This window comes from Sturnira hondurensis, unplaced genomic scaffold (genome assembly GCF_014824575.4).
Source record: "Sturnira hondurensis isolate 20B ecotype Veracruz unplaced genomic scaffold, ASM1482457v3 Scaffold0013381, whole genome shotgun sequence".
Taxonomy (NCBI): domain Eukaryota; kingdom Metazoa; phylum Chordata; class Mammalia; order Chiroptera; family Phyllostomidae; genus Sturnira; species Sturnira hondurensis.
Window position 1 is genome coordinate 2,135,769 of NW_028086012.1, and position 16,310 is coordinate 2,152,078.

Sequence of the window (16,310 nt, forward strand, 5' to 3'; positions counted from 1 at the left end):
GACATTTACATGGGGCCTTCTGTGTCTGGCTTCTTTCACTCAGCAGAACATTTTCAGGGGGCAGCACATCGTAGCACATGGAGCACTTCATCGCACAGACAGGCCCCATTTGTTTGCCGTTCTTCAGTTCCTGGGCATTTGGCTCTTCCCCCTCGTTAGCGTATTGTGAATAATGCAGTTATGAACCTTCCCAGACCAGTTTCTATGGGGACATGTGTTTTCCATCCCCTTGGGTGTATGCCGAGGAGTGGAATCCCTGGGTCCTGTGGGAATGCTACGTTTAACTTATTTCTCATCGCGTGGTGGCCTTCGGGTCACAGGGGGTGTGTGTCTTAGCCCAGTGACCAGGTTCATTCCTTGGGTCTTCTAGGCCCCAGAACCCGTGTCGCCAAGATACAAAAAGGACTCCTGTGCCCCAGATAAACTGTCTACGCTGCTCACGTTGCCCAGATAAGGAGACATGTCAGAGTCATTTTGGAGGGGGCTGGGAGGGACCCAAACTCGTGGGCCACCTGAGGAACTCGCCCTGCTGCTGGCGCAAGGCTCCGCCACTGCCCAGCCTGCAGAGAGCTGTCTGCGGGCTCCCGCCTCCTTTGGACCTTGGAGACCCAGCACTCTGAGAGGTGCCGGTTTGTCTTTTAACCAGTGTGGTAGTGGGGACATTGGGGGCCCTGGGAGCAGAACATCACCAGGAGGCCAAAGCAGGAGACAAGGGGAGAGCTCGGGGCCAGGGAGCCTAAGCCTGGGTGGTGCCTGTTTCTTCCCCAGGAACAACCGTGCCTGCCCTTCTGAACAGCACCTCCAACCAGCTCTACCTTCATTTCTACTCAGACATCAGCGTGTCGGCGGCCGGCTTCCACCTGGAGTACAAAAGTGAGAATCGGAGTCCCGGCCGTGTACGGGGGTCAGGGTGGGAGCTGGCAGGCGCAGAGTCCCCAGGAGGAGCAGGAGTCGTAATGGGGCGGTGCTGTCTCCATCGCACTCGCCTCTTCCCAGGCCTAGGTGAGGTCGCCAAAGCCCAGAGAAGGTCTGAAACCTCCCCCGACCGACACAGCCAGTAAGTGGTGGAGGGGGGATTCTCACCCAAACGTCAGTTACTCAGAAACCCATGCACTCCCTCGGGGTCCACACCAGGAATGGGAAGGGGGCCTGGTCATCGGCCTAGGCGCGGTATATAATTTGGGCTGTGAGAAAACAGAGGCGATCTCCTCCAGTCCTAAAAACTGGCCTCTCCGACTTCTGCCTCTGGGATACGAATTGACTTTGGAAATGGGGAAAGGCTGATCGGCTTGGCTCTCCTTGATGGCGTGGGAGCCCCAGTGGGTGCCACAGTCCTGACAGGGTCAGCACTGGGTGGAGGCAGAATAATGCAGTTATGAGCCAGCTGGTCTTCAAAACGAGTGCGCTTTAACCGGGCAGTTGGGAGAGAACTGCCGGATCCCCGATGCCCATGGCCTGCAGGACCTGAAGAGTGCACCTCGTGGGACAGACCTGGCGCAGCTTGAAGCAAAGACCCCTCGGGGTAGAGGGCAGGACAGGGGCCGCTGAGACCCCCTCTCAGACCTAGAGGCTCCACCCCGCTGGTGGCCTGAAATATCCACAGCTTTTTCTTTTACCCTCTTTCCTCTGTTCTTTGCAGTTTTGTGTCCTCATCCAATATTTTAATTTGAGTCCTTAAATGTTCCCAAGGATCTTCTCTTTATTTTATTTTTCCAAAGACATACTTTCTTCCTAAATCTCTTTGTCATTCTACTGCCTCATTTCCAGGGAAAAAAAATTGCCACCTTTCACTTTTTCTTACGGGAACTGGTAGTTTTCCCAGTAGCTGATGCTTACCGTGCCCTGTGCTCTCACGGTGGGAGAAAGCTGGGGGGAAACAGAAGTCCCCGTTAGTATTTGGAGACTGAAATTCCTAGGACCCAAACCTTGTAGTTATACTTTTGTTTTGTAGATAATCTACAAAGAGCTATAGCAAGGGAGACTTAATTGCTATTGTACAGGCAAATGGTTTCGAAGGGCACTGAAAAGTCGTATCTACTGCTATGACTCATATTTAATGTTTATTTAATTAAAACGGAAGTGGGACAATGAGGCTTTCAAAAGTACAAAATTACATATCATAAAAAGTAATTCTTCCTTGATTGCCAGCATGGCTTGCATAAAATCAAGATGTGCCATCTAAGAGAAATTAGAATGGACTTTTCTCTGTCTCCCTCCTTCTTTCTCTCTCAAGTCCCACTTTTCCCCACATCCCGTTTTTCTCCCCCACCACACTCTCTTGCTCTGGCTTTCTCTCTTTTTCTCGCTGCCTCTCCTCCTTCCGGTCTGTCCCTGCCTTTCCAGTGAGAAGGTCTTAGGTGACTACGTTGGGACCACCCCCTTTACATACCGAGTTGCATTCCAGTTGGAGTGCAGGGAGGAGTCGGGAGAAATAGACAAGATGACAACCAAGACGAAGCGCTTCAAATTCTGTGCAGTTATGGTTTTAACTCTACCCTTCAGGTCTTTTGTCCCAGCTGCTCAGACCTGTGGGCATAGGCCCCAGCAGCGTTCACCTCAAGCATCATGCTCACTTCTTTAAAAGCACATGCAGGACAAGCGCTGCCTGGGAAGAGCATGAGAGACCTTTCTAGAGTGACTGTAATGTTGGGTAGTTTTGTGAAGGTTTAGCCTATGTAGGCACACGCAGTTGTCAAAACCCAGCAAATACACGCCTGGGTCAGACCCAACCGCCGAGTGTCTTGTCCAGTGTACCCTCCTCTCCTCTCTGCCGTCCTCCATGAAAGGGGCGTTTGGGGGCAGGCCGGGAACTCAGCTGACCGCAACCTCTTCGCCTCCTCATGGTCCTTCCAACCCGCATCCCCACAGAGGCGCACTCCAGTCCCAGCCATCAGCAAACACACAGGGACTTATTTCACGCGTCACCAATGTCCGCACCTGCAGATGGGACCCTGCAGGGCACAGGGGAGGCATGAAGCCCAACACGGAGGCGGTGGGCTCCTTTTGCTGTGGGAGTCAGCACGGAAGGGACTCAAAGAGGATAAAGATGATTTTCAGGATGGGAGATGGGGAGAGAAGGCCTGGCTAATGTGAGCGCATGTGGCCTCAGAGTGTGGACCCCACTCGGGCAGACCTGGAGTCATACTGGGTTGGATTTGCACCCAGGAATGTGGCTTCGTTAGGGCAGGTCTCTGGGCCTCTTGGCCTTCACCTTCACCTGTGAAAAGGGGAGTTAGGACCTGCACCAGGAGGATGGGAAGATGTGTGTGACCCACTCACTCCAGCCTTGCTCATGGGAAGTGCTCAGGGAGTGAGGATGGTGGGTTGGGCGGGGAGGGTCCGTGGAGCAGGAAGACTATGAAGGATGCCCCGGCAAAGCTCTGTGCACATTGCTGGGTGTATGACAAGGACCAAATGAACGCAGACTACATTTGAAAAGTCGAGAAAGGAGAGTGACGGAGGAGCATTTGGGGACCTGTGGAGGGGATTCAGAAACCAGGCCAGGATCATGAAAGTCACAGAACGTCAGGATGAGAGGGGAGATTCCATGCAATAGGTGACGGGGACCCACTTCAAATTGCTGAACAAGGAAGTCCTGTGGTCCAAGGACAGACGTCAAGAACACAAACTGCCCGTGAGCACAGGATAGACAGGACAGGGGTGGGAGGGAGGCTCAGAGCTGGCTGTGGGAGCCGAAGTGAGAGGAGCCCCAACACTGCTCCCAGAAGGGAGCTGACCTGACTTTAAAATGCAGCAGGAGGAGGAAGGCAGTGGAGTGTCCCATTTGCTGGCACACTTTCCCCCAACAGTCTGTCCCAAAGAGGGGACTCAGAGGCCCTGAGCACCCCTGAGACATCCCTCTGGTAACTGCTTTCTCTCCTTCTTTCCATCCGCCTCTCTCCCAACGTCCTAGCCTACCGGAGTTATCTTCTTGGAGCAGGGAGAATGGAGGCGAGTTAGGAGTGCCCCCTAACCGGGGAGACTGATGTGGGGCAGGAGTCATGTGGGAGGAGCTCATGCGGAGGGTCGGGGGCTTAGAGCCAAGGCTGGGCAGCCCCCTGGCTCTCCCGTTCTGAATTCCCTCTGGGGAGCCCTGGGGCAGGTGAGCAGCCAGAGGTCCTAGAGGGTACCTGCCGGCACCAAGGAGCTGTGGTCTGTGGAGCCACTGTGCCATCTAAACACTGATTTTCTCTGTGCACAAGGGCTGGGAGCGCTAGCCTACAGTCCGAGAGCAGACAAAGCCCAGTTCGAAAGTGCCCTCCTCCCCGCTGCTGCCAGCATCGCCCTCAGTCTCCAGTCTCCTTGGCCCACTGGGCTGGTCCATTCTCCTTTCTGTCTGTCTCTGTCCTGTTTAGCGGTGGGCCTGAGCAGTTGTCCAGAACCTGCTGTGCCCAGTAACGGGGTGAAGACTGGCGAGCGCTACCTGGTGAATGATGTGGTCTCTTTCCAGTGTGAGCCCGGCTATGCCCTTCAGGTACCTCCCCTTGACACCCAGGGCAGGAGACAGGTGTCTCCTGACATGTGCTTGGCCGGCCTTGCCCCAGCAGAGGTGCAGTCACTGGAGAACAGGGAGCAGACCCCCAACCCTCCCCGGGGACCATGAGGCCCTCCTGGAGCCGTCCATGCAGAAGAGACAAACTTTGCTGACTTGAGCAGTTTGGCACCAGCCAGCCTCAAATGTGTTCCTGCAAGGTTTTGGTTTGATTAGATGTTAGGAAAATTTAATTTTCTTCTGAAAGCCATGAGGGAGTCTAGTAATTAAAGGAGACTCACCAGGAAGCTTGAGTAATGAGAATTCTATAGTAATGGATGTTATAAGCTTCCTTCCCCCAAATCTCTCTCCCTATGCCTCACTCCCCATCCCACAGTGGACCTCTATCTTGTTCCCTAACACAAGCCCCCGACCAGGCCCCCTGTCCTGGGTTGAGCTGACTGCTGGGTGGTGGGGGCAGTGGGCCCACCCCTGTTCCTAATTCCTCCAGGGCCACGCCCACATCTCCTGCATGCCCGGAACCGTGCGGCGCTGGAACTACCCGCCTCCTCTGTGTATTGGTAAGAGAGCCGGACCCTTGCAGTCCATTCAGATCCACCATCCCCTGGGGGTTAGAGCTCAGGGACACATCAGCAGGCGGTGTCCCATCGGCGGTGTCGAATTCCGGGTTCGTTCAAAGGCAGTAGTGTTAGCCCGACATTTCTGTGAGCCTTCAACTCCCATTTGAGGCTGTCACGACTGTTGGAAACATCCGCCCACCAAGTGCAAATTGCAGGAGCCTTGCCCATTGGAGAAATTAACGATGTCCATTCAGGTTCCAGACGACCCAACTTCTGGGCACTTTGGACTTTCCCCTATGACTTTTCACGGGACAGATAAAATCCACTAACAGAGGCATCCTTAGGGTTATATGTGAAATGAGGACTGAGCTTGGTTTGGTCTCTTACCCGTGCAGAGCGCTGATAAAGACAAGCGAGGATACAAGAAAAGATGGGGTCTTTGCCCTTTGCCCTCAGAAACACCTCGCCATCTAGTCAGGTGGGGGCAGGGAAGAACTAACCACACCTGTCGAGGGTCTGCCGTGTGCAAGGCACAGCACCACGCGTGTCTTCTGAGTGGGTGGAATTGTTCTCGTTTATGCAAATAGAAAAACTAAGGCTTTTAGGATTAAAAAGAAAGCGGTAATGTCCAGGATGGAAACCTAGGTTTCCTCTGATGCCCAAGCAACTGTGAAGTGCCCTTCAAAGCTGACCTTGGGAGGGGAAGCACAGTGAGCTGAAGGAGCACCACTGGGGCACAGCGGTGCTTCCCTCTGGGCTCTCACCGGGTACAGTGCCTGGTGGTCCGACTGGTCAGCCCAAGGCTCTTCCCTGGGTGACACGGCACAGAAGCCCTGTCGAGGAGGCCACTCCCATGAACATAGCTGACACTGGTTGAGGCTTTACTGTGTGTGCCACCTCCTACCCCAAGTGAAGTTCAGGGTTTCTGTTGTAACCTCCTGGTAGCCCTCTGCCATCGCAGCTGTCGTTAGCTCCACTCACAGTTGGGGGAAACTGAGGTGGGGGCGTGTAGAACTTGCCCGAAGCCACACAGGAAGTGAAAGGGGTCTGGACCTAAGTGGTCCGGGCCGGAGCTCTGTTCTGTTCAGGGCTAAACTGTCTCCCTGAAAAGCCTCTGCCTGGGCACCGGGATCCCTGTCCCCCGCTTCTCCCTGGGCTCCCGGGACTGGCAGCCCCGTTCTGCTCCCACCACCTTTTCCTGATAAAGCGTGAGAGGAGAGACCGGATGTCAACGGACGAGGCTGCTGTGGCGTTGCAGCCATGCGTCCTCGGATGACTCTGCAGTCACCTCGGTTGGCATTTCAGATGCCCCAGCCCCTGTGGCTGGCTCCCCCTGCGATGCCGATCACAGGCCCTTTGGCTGAGGGCACATGCCAATGTTCAGAGGGCGGCTCAAGGAGCAGCCCATCTGTTGACCACCCAGCCCCACAGAGGGTAAATTTGTAAAGAGCCCAGCCTAGTGCCTGGCGCAGAGTGGGGACTCAACACACACCAGTCCCCTTCCTTCATCCTCTTTCTTCAGTTCTGGCAGAGCTGACTGGACGATGAGGAGGGGGAGATTTAGAGGATAATGTGGAAAAGGCGAGCACTTCTGTTGGAGCAGACCACTTTGCTGTAGGAGCTCACTAAGGGAACTGACCTTCAGGAGACGTGCTTGAGGTCGTCTGAACTTGGGTTTATGGGCAGACCGCCAGAAGGCCCGAGGGCGCTGGGCGGCCCTTCCTGAATTTGCCCTGTTCTGCCCCTGAGTGCAGTTACTTAGGGAGATAAGTTAAGGGTCCCTTTAGATGTTCCAAGGGGCTGGTGACTTGGGAAAGGTTACAAACCACTGCTCTAAGGGAGCGCCCAAGCATTGGCGTGGCCCGGGCTCTTCTCGACGCCGTCCCAACCCTCCGGTCTCATTGTCACAGCGCAGTGTGGGGGAACAGTGGAGGAGATGGAGGGGGTGATCCTGAGCCCCGGCTTCCCTGGCAACTACCCCAGCAACATGGACTGCTCCTGGAAGATCACGCTACCCGTGGGCTTCGGTAAGTCTTCACACCCAGGTCTCCGCTGACAGCAACTATCAGCTCTGATCACTCCACATGGCCTTGGCTCAGGCCGTTTAGTTCTCCGTCTCTCCATTTGCTCCTCTGTTGGCCCCTCGTCGGGTCATGAAGGTCAATTAAGAATGGTAGAGATGCATGTTTTGGAAACATCAAATGTAGCGAGTGCAGGGGAAATCCTAGGAATTGACATTGTTGTTATTATTTAAGTAGCGAGCTAGAATCCGGGACTGTGGAATGAGAAATTACTCAGAGATGGTTAAAAAAGAAAAAGAAAAAAAAAGCAATCTATTTTACAGAGATCAAATCTCCAGTTGTGCTTTTAACTATAATATCCAATTTATTAGCCGCATTAAACTGAGCCACGGTCAACGTGAAACGGAATTTGCATTCTTTGTGGGCACTTTCTGGCCGGCCTTAGGGATTGGGAGGTGGCTCGTGTGGAGAGGGCGTGGGGAGGACAGCGATGTGAGTGCAGACGTTGATTGCTGTGGAGTCATCAGATATCGTGCACTGGGAATGAACTTACTCCCGAGGATCTCTGTTAAAGAGAGAAGGACTTGTGTCAGCACGGAACCAGGGGGCTGTCCACGTCAGTCACCAGGCCCAAGTCATCGCTCTGCCCCCAGGAACAACGTGTCCCGGGCTGGGGCGTCCCAATCTGCTACCTCAGGAACGAAGACCACCTATTTCATCCTCACTTCAGCCTCGAAGGGGCCTTTTGGCAGGCTTTCCGCAGAAGGCAGTCTGAACTGGCCTTCTTTAAATCGGTTCTGAGGGGAGGAGAGAGGTCGGCGACCCTCCAAAGGATGGAGTCTTACATTTCGTACCATCTCCTGAAAGACACCAGGGACAGATGATCAGGTTGCGAAATGAGGATGACTTGGGCAGCCTTGGGAAGTTCCCAGATTTAGAGACATAGCGGAAAGAGGAGCCAGGGTGTCCTGTCGCTCTGCCTCCAGACATAGACCAGAAGAACTTCAGATGATACAGGGATGGTGGGGGAGGGCAACGTTCAAAGGAAAACAAGTTTAAATGGGAGGCACACCCCTGTTCTCTAATTCCTGATTCAGCCACCAGAGTCCTCTATCTCTAAGATACCTACCTATTCAGTCCCTGGGGAATAAGCCTCTCGCAAGGTCCAGTTGCAAAAGACCAGGATCCCTCGCTTCAAGTAAATGTTGGACTCCCAGATAGTCCCTAATAGGGCTTCCGTGTGTAAAGAGCCACTGCATTTACAAATAGCTGCCACTAGATGGCAGTGGTCACAGCCTGTTCTTTCCAGGCAGCTCCTTTCAGAAATCCTGCATCCCTGTAGAGCTCCTTTGACAGGAGCATGGCCCAGGGTGGGGACGATGCTTGGGCAGGGGACTGGAAAGCACAAGTGACACGTGCAAAAGTGCTCATTGCAAAGTCATCCACAATATGGAAACAATCTACATGTTCATTAGCAGGGGAATGAATAGTGTTGTTGGATAATTCATAAAATGCAATTTATTAACATGCCATTGAAATCCATGAACTGGCCTGGCTGGTGTGACTCAGTGGATTGAGCACCAGCCTGCAAACTAAAAGGTCACCAGTTTGATTCCTGGGCTGTGGGCTAGGTCCTCAGTTGGGGATGTAGAAGAAGCAACCAATCGATGTTTCTCTTGCACATCAGTGTTTCTCCTTCCCTTCCTCTCTCTCTAGAAATAAATAAAAGTCAAATCTGTTTTGGAAAAATCAATGAAGTCTATCTTTGTATATCAAGGATAGGCTTGAAAAACATGAAAACATGATACCGAATAAACATAAGTTCACAAAACTGTATGTAAAGTATAATATCACTTACGTAAGTGTGTAAAACAAACCCACGTGTCTATTTAACAATCTGAAACCAGGAACTGTGAGGCCTCTTCCAAATCTGTGATAGTGACCACCTCTGTGGAGGGAAGTGGGGAAGCCGGTAGGGCCAGGGACTTGAAGGCTCTTCAACATTACACGTTGGGTCTTATTTTATTCTTTAAATAATGAGATGCAAAAAATTACACATATAAGTTCATCCTAAGCAAATTAGACAGAAAGTACAGTGAGCACACTGTAATCCCACCATGCCATCCCTAACAGCTTGGTCTCCACCATTGAAAAGTAGCGCCCATGAAGACATAGCCTTGTGGGTCTCATTCATCCCCATACAGGGCCTGCCGCAGGCCTGGTGTGAGGTACATGTTCAGTAAATACTGTTAGCCCAGAACAATTCTTCTAGCTTTTCACTACAAAAATGAGAATTATAAAAAACCTATTCTTTTGCAATCAGATTGTCACAGTTAACTTGGTGGGCAATTCTCTATGTTCAATAAATGTATTTCTTTAATATAGTTTTTAACAATAATCTAATTTTGAGAAATCTTATCGTGAGCAAATATCAGTAGTCCCACCTCCATTCTCCAAAGAATATGTTAATATGTAAGTTAAGGATTTAATTAGCTATTTTACCTGTTTCCAGGAGAACTGGATTAATCCGATTAGATCCCAAAGTAGAAATGACACTTGGCTTCTTAGTAGAACAGACAGGACAACGTCCCCTCCTATTTCTGAGTTATCATCAGTGTTGAAGAAAACACCCGTCTTGAAGTTCGTGTCTCTCAGTTGGGGGGGGGACATTATTTTTAAGTAAAATGTTTATTTTTGCAAAGCTATCTTTATTCTGATATAAGATGTAAGAATCCCAAAATAAATCAAGTGTTGATCTTGAACTTCATTTTCAATGAAATAAAATGAACTCGAGGCAAAGCTCTGAAATGACTGATGCCTTTCCCTTTGAGTGAATAACACTCGTTTGAGTTCAGTCCTGCCTGAAGACAAGAGACCAGGCTGGCAGCTCCCCAAGTCTGTTCTGGGGATCCTAACTGGGTGGGCAGCCAGGAGCTGGGGTGCCTGGGCTCTGGCAGGAAGGGATTTCACAGGGCAGCACGTTGGAAGCAGGACTGCATTGCTTTGGGCACTGTCTGTCTCTGTCTTGCTCCCAGGAGCTCACATCCAGTTCCTGAACTTCTCCACCGAGCCCAACCATGACTTCATAGAAATCCGCAACGGCCCCCATGAGACCAGCCGCATGATGGGCAGATTCAGCGGAAGCTCGCTTCCGAGCTCCCTGCTCTCCACATCCCACGAGACCACTGTGTATTTCCACAGCGACCACTCCCAGAACCGGCCGGGATTCAAACTGGAGTATCAAGGTAAGGACAAGGAGGGCCCTGTGTGCCCCTCCGTCCATCCCCTCTCTCGCCCAGAACCCCCATGTGTCCAGCCTCCCCCGTAGAAGAAGAGAGAACACAGGAATGGCCAAGGGGATGCCAGACAGGCCTGTTATCCATGAAGGCTTCTTTTTGGGGGCACGTCTCTCTGACCCAGCTGACAAGCCTTATCCAAGGTGGCAGGGCCAACCACACCCTTAGAGGGTCAACCTCTGTCCAGGCCCAATAGCCAACTGCTTTCCCTGAGCAAGTGACCCATAGATTCCTCTCGACGAATGTGCATCCAGCCACGTCCCTCGGCCTTGATAGACTTACTTACTCCCTCTGGGTCCTCCCCTGTGTCAGGCCCCATTACAGTCTGCAGAGCTATGACATGATGGAGGATTCTGGTAACAATCCAGGGAGAGGTTCAGAGCCTTCACAATGAGACAGGCCCACAAACTGCCCTTGAGGGTTGCCCACGTGAGGCCCCACCACCCCATCTCACCGAGGCGAGGTCCTTTGACAGACCCCACCCACCCTGCCTGGCCCACTTCCCCTGAAACCAGCCTCGCTGCTCCAGCCCCAGCTTCCCCTGTGTGAGGCACCGTGACCCGTGTCCAGGCAGCTTTCGCCTGACATGCGCAGCCGTGCACAGCAGCCCCAGACGGGCCCCGCTCTTCTCAGATGCTTCCCTGAGCCACCGGTTCTAACCTGTCTTCCCCAGACTCTTCCACTGATTTTTTCCACATTTTTGGATGCTCTTTCCCCAAACAAATACACACTTATTTAAAACATTGAAACATGAGAGGTGTTTTTGTGAGGGCGCCATAGAAAGTCAAGCTCTTCCATAACCCTGTTCCCAACCCCACCTTGTGCAGAAAATCAACTTCCAGCAGTTTGATTGCCCCAGTTTTTTTCTTTTCATATATTAATTATATTACTATACCTTAACCAATTTGGATCATACTGTAAATACTGTGTTTGCAATTTGCTTTTTTAAAGTAATTTTTAATTACACAATTTGCAAACACACTCAGCTTGTCTAAAAAGAGAGAAAGAAATTAAGAAATTAAACTATTCCAAGTAAAGCCAAGAGCTCTTCGTCTGCACACACAGTTTATTCCCCAGCAACAGCTACTCCTGTTCTGGTGTGATCGTTCCAGATCTTTCTCCATGTGTTGACATATGTGTTATATGTCCCTGTGAAGACATGTGTAATGTTTCATGAAGTTTTGGGCTGTGTTTCCTACGTAAATATAGACTATTCTGTATACACAGGGTTCTGACACTTGGCTTTCTCATCCCTGTTGAGATGAATAAGGGCGTGGATTTGGGCTTGTCGGTTAAGGGAGAGACGGCCCAGCGGGGAGTTCGGCCAGGTGGGCTCGGACCAGTCACCAGGCCTGCCCCTCAGGGCACTGCATCTGTCTCAGAGGGCACTTCAGTGAGCATGGTTAGGCTCGTCACCACTGGGGAAGCCTCAGGCAGGAGAGCCGGGCCCCTCGCACCGAGGAAGGGGGTGTGGGGAGAAGCTGTACTCTTACCCAAAGGTGACACCTCATACTCACTGGTGGGAAGGAAGTCGCCACACTCCGTGGAGCTGTGCGTGGGCCTGTCACAGAGGCCAGCCTTGGCCGCACCTACGCCTATGAAGGCCACTCAGCCTCGGTGGGCGGGGCGGCAGGGTGCCGTCAAACAGTCCTGATGCATCAGACAGCCCGTCGTGGCCTGTCCCAGGAGAGACTCGGGCCCAAACCTGTGGTCAGCATTCCTCCCCGGGGCAGACACGTGCCTCTCTCATGCCTCTCGGGCTTCCCCTGTGTATTGGTTTGCTCCGGCTGTTCTGGCCAAGTGCCACAGAGCGGGTGGCCTAAAGGGCAAGCCATTCTCTCTCAGTTCTGGGAGCTGGAAGTCTCGAGATCGGGGTTCCTTCAAGGGCAGTGAGGGGCACGTGTCCCGTGCCTCTCTCCTGGCCTCTGCTGGTCTGCGAGCAGGCTTCGGCGTTCCTTGGATTGTAGAAGTATCACTCCATCTCTGGCTTCAGCGTCACGTGGTTTTCTCCCTGTTTGTCTGTCTCCAAAGTTCCCCTTCGCAGAAGGACACCAGTCATTCTGGATTAGGACCCACCCTAATGACCTCATTGTAATTTAGGTGAAGATAAGTAAAGCCCCGGTCTCCAAAGATGGTCACCTTCTGAGGTACTGGGGTTAGGACTTCAACATAGGGATTTGGGAGGCCAGGATTCAACCATTACACCCTATGAGACCCCAGTGCTCTCCTCGAGGTGTCTCCTGTCTGATATACACAAGCGCTGATGACACCACCGTTGCCATGGGAACACCTACCGTGCCTTCGCCCCTGTGATGGCCACAGCCCTGCCCACTGAGTCCACGTGGCCCTGGTCAGGCCGTCACTCTGAGTGGCTCAGACTTTATGGACTCCCTCCCATCAAAGAGCCCCACCTGCTCCCATGGAGCCTTCCTCTTGGGCTGAGCCCCTCCCACGCTCACCAAGCCCTCACCTGTGAGACACGGCCCCACTGAGGCTCGCGGGCACAAACTCCCTGCACTGACGCGGCCGGGGCAACAGGCCCCCACTCTGGGTTGGCGATCCTCTCTGTGGCGTGCTCCTTATGCCCACTGAGGCTCCACGTGTTCAGAGCCCGGTCCTCTGTAGATTTCTCCTGGGGAGGGGTGAGTGGGGGAGGGAAGCACAGAAAAAGGCAGGGTCTATATATGCTTTCAGGGCCCAACCGTGTGAGAGGCCCAGCAACAGCCCCGGGGGTGTCCACTCTGTGGGCCCGCCTTCTCCCACTCACGCTTCACCTTCCTGGCTTGCCTGGGTGTTTTCAGGCTCAGCTGCGCCGTTCCCACCTGCCCAGGTGCCACAGTCCTGCTGGCACTCGTGGAGCCACCCTCAGTGTCCAGGCAGCTGCTCCCTCTTAGACTTGACCTTGGCTTCCACTGAGGCTCCTCGTTTGTGACGGCCCCAACCTCTCGGACTGGGTCGTCTTTGGGCCGAGGCCCAGGTATTCCTGCTGAGGCCTCCCAGTTTGTCCCAGACCCGAGTAACTCTTCCTGCCCAGTAGGCCCACACTCTCGCGGGCACTTTCCTTAGCCTGGGGACCTACCTGTGCTTTGTAAACAGGCCCCAACCGTTCGCACCAGGTGTTCTCTTTGTGGAAAGAACCACTTGTCACTGGGGAGGCTGATTCCACGAAGCAGGCTCAGTGCTCTGGGGTCCCTTGACTTTCTTAGGGGGAGATCCAACTCCTTACTTTTTCTCAAAATTCTTTCTGTTAGACACTCTGAATTTCCCAGGCTGGAGTTTTCCTTTCCCTTCTTCAGGCAAACGTCACCCCCCAACCTCAAAATTCTTGGTAACAGCATAACCTCTTCCTACCTGGGCCCCCCAGTCTGACAGGCTTAACTTAATTCCATTAAAGCCTCTTCGAGGCTGTGCTTATAAAGAACTTAGCACAATAGGAAGATATGTAATTATCCCAAAACAATCGGCATCATGAAAATTAGTATTTTTAATCATGGCCCTTTGTTTGAAATTGTGTCTGTTCCTGCCATAGCGTCTCCCTTTGGGACAAACCCAGCTACTCACCCAGAGGAGCCCTTTAGAAAAGCTCATTCTTGTGCTTCTTAGCGTTCGTTTCTGCCCCATAAGCCAGTCTCTCTCTTTGAAGCTTGTCCTGGTGGGAACAAGCTCTGAGATTTTTCTCAGTGTGAGAGCAATCCAGATGCTCTCACTTACATGTCTCACTTTTTGAAAAGCCCAGCTTCTTCCACGTGACCCAGTTCCTGTAAGAGAGACCAGCCACCCTCCTTAAGGCTGCTCCTGGTCCTAGCGTGCGCTCCTCTCCTTGGGCTCCTCACCATCCCATCCATCTGTCACGTCCCTGGGCCCCAGGCTCCCTGCTTCTACCATAGGCTTCCATCGGCCAAATCGCCAAGACAGACCCCCTGCTGCTGACAGGCCCACGTCGCTCCTTTGCCCAACCATCCTACCCACTCCCACTATGGCTGCTCAATTTTTGGACATCAATTACCTTGATGACTTTTTAGTGAAACCTGCCCAGTTCTCCCTGCTAAGACTTCTTTGTACATGTTGAATGGAGATGCATCACGCAGCCACCATCACAGAGGGAACCCGCTTAGGAAACGTCAGCTCCATGGTCAGTGTCGTTTACATTGTGATTACATGTGACACATGCATCCCCTTCCATGGAGCATTCATTAGGTTTCCTCTGCTTCCACTGAGAATTTCCACCACAGCAATGTTTCGTCTACTTCCACTGCCGATTTCCTGTGTAGGGTGGGCCCAATTACTGCCACGAAGGCTATTCCTTGTCCTGTGAAACTGACCAATGGAAGGCTGTGCTCCGTAGCACGTGCCCAGCAAATGCCTCTCGGCCCCTCCCTATTGGGCAGGCCTCAACGGCTTCCAGCAAGGTGCCTGGTCCCGAGTCAGGCCCACCCATGCTCACAGAAGCCGCTTTCTTGCCCTTTGCAGGTACTTCCTTGTGTGACAGTCACACATTTCTGTTAACCCAGCTACTCCCTCTGAAAAGTGTCTCCCACCAAGTTACTTCCTTCCTGATGAGTTTGTTAGAGCTGGAGAGATCCCACCAAGTCCTCACCTGACTACTTCCTGTGCTTGTGATCTTGATCCTGGTTAAACGAGATGAGCAGCAACAAAGAACTGAGGTCGACCCCTGGCCCCAAGGACATGCTCACAAATAATTGCTCAGTGTAGCACACCCTTCCTTGAGCCCCCCTTTCCTGTGGAAACAATAATACCATGTGCCAGTACTGTGCAAAGAACTATGCGTACACCCACCAAGGTCTGTCTAGAAGGTATCTGGCCATGTAACATGAAAATAGAGATATTCATTGAAGAAGATGCAAGATATAAGAAACATTGTACATAGGACAATGATGCTTTAGTCCCCTTCAAAGTAGGCACCTGGGGACCCCCCACAGCACAGATCTCCCGGTCCCCATCAGCTGCCCCATTGAATTTTCCTGAATCTCATCAATGGTCTGAAATCTCTTCCCTTTCAAAAGTGACTTTAGTTTTGGAAAAAGCCAGAAGTTGCCAGGTGCCAAATCTGGGCTGTAGTGGGGCTGAGTCATCTGGGTGATTGATGTTTCACCAAAAAAACTCTACATGAGACATGATGCATGAGCAGGTGCATTGTCGTTATAAAGCTGCCAATCACCAGTTGCCCATAGCTGTGGCCTTCTGAATCATCGAAATAGTCCCTGCAAAGTAATGTTTGAGCCTAACACAAAATTTGATGCATATTTGTTGCTCTGCTCATTCAGTCATTTCTAATGTGATGGCCACACAGTACACATGCTCACCCAACAGCGTCTACCGCCCCCACTGACTAGTATGGTGAAGTCTTCATTGTTCACACATGCGCATTCCAGTCCACTCTCCTTGGCTGCCAGGTTACATCAACACTGCACAAATCATTCTCGCATATTAACCATGGTTGGACTTTTTCTGGACAGACCTCGTATGATCCTGCTCAATCCTCACAATAACCGTTTTTCTAAAGAAGAAAGCTAAGACTCAGAGAAGTTAAATAATTTTCCCAAAGCCAATGAGTAAAAAAGTGACAGTTTTTCCTGAGTCCCGATCTCAGTGCTTCAGCACTCCAGTAACTCTGTCACTGCTAATTTCCTTGCTGGGGAGAACATGCTCAGAGAGAGCAAAGTAACCTTCTCTCCTGATCTTTTCCAGCCTATGAACTTCAAGAGTGCCCAGACCCAGAACCCTTTACCAATGGCATTGTGAGAGGAGCTGGCTACAATGTCGGGCAATCAGTGACCTTTGAGTGCCTCTCGGGATATCAGTTGATGGGCCAACCTGTCCTCACATGTCAGCATGGCGCCAACCGGAACTGGGACCACCCCCTGCCCAGGTGTGAAGGTATGACCCTCTCTCATCCCTTGGGATTTTTCTTAGGGAGACT

At 52.2% G+C, this 16,310-nt stretch overlaps 1 protein-coding gene across 1 annotated transcript in view; it reads left to right on the forward strand.

Moving 5' to 3' along the window:
• CSMD2 (CUB and Sushi multiple domains 2) overlaps positions 1-16,310 on the forward strand; it is a 268,001-nt gene that overhangs the window by 175,391 nt on the left and 76,300 nt on the right. Inside the window, exons 31-36 of the mRNA XM_037061417.1 lie at positions 769-873; positions 4,356-4,474; positions 4,983-5,052; positions 6,963-7,079; positions 10,109-10,318; positions 16,079-16,267. Of these exons, the coding sequence (XP_036917312.1) occupies positions 769-873; positions 4,356-4,474; positions 4,983-5,052; positions 6,963-7,079; positions 10,109-10,318; positions 16,079-16,267 (810 nt within the window). The remainder of the gene's footprint in view (positions 1-768; positions 874-4,355; positions 4,475-4,982; positions 5,053-6,962; positions 7,080-10,108; positions 10,319-16,078; positions 16,268-16,310) is intronic.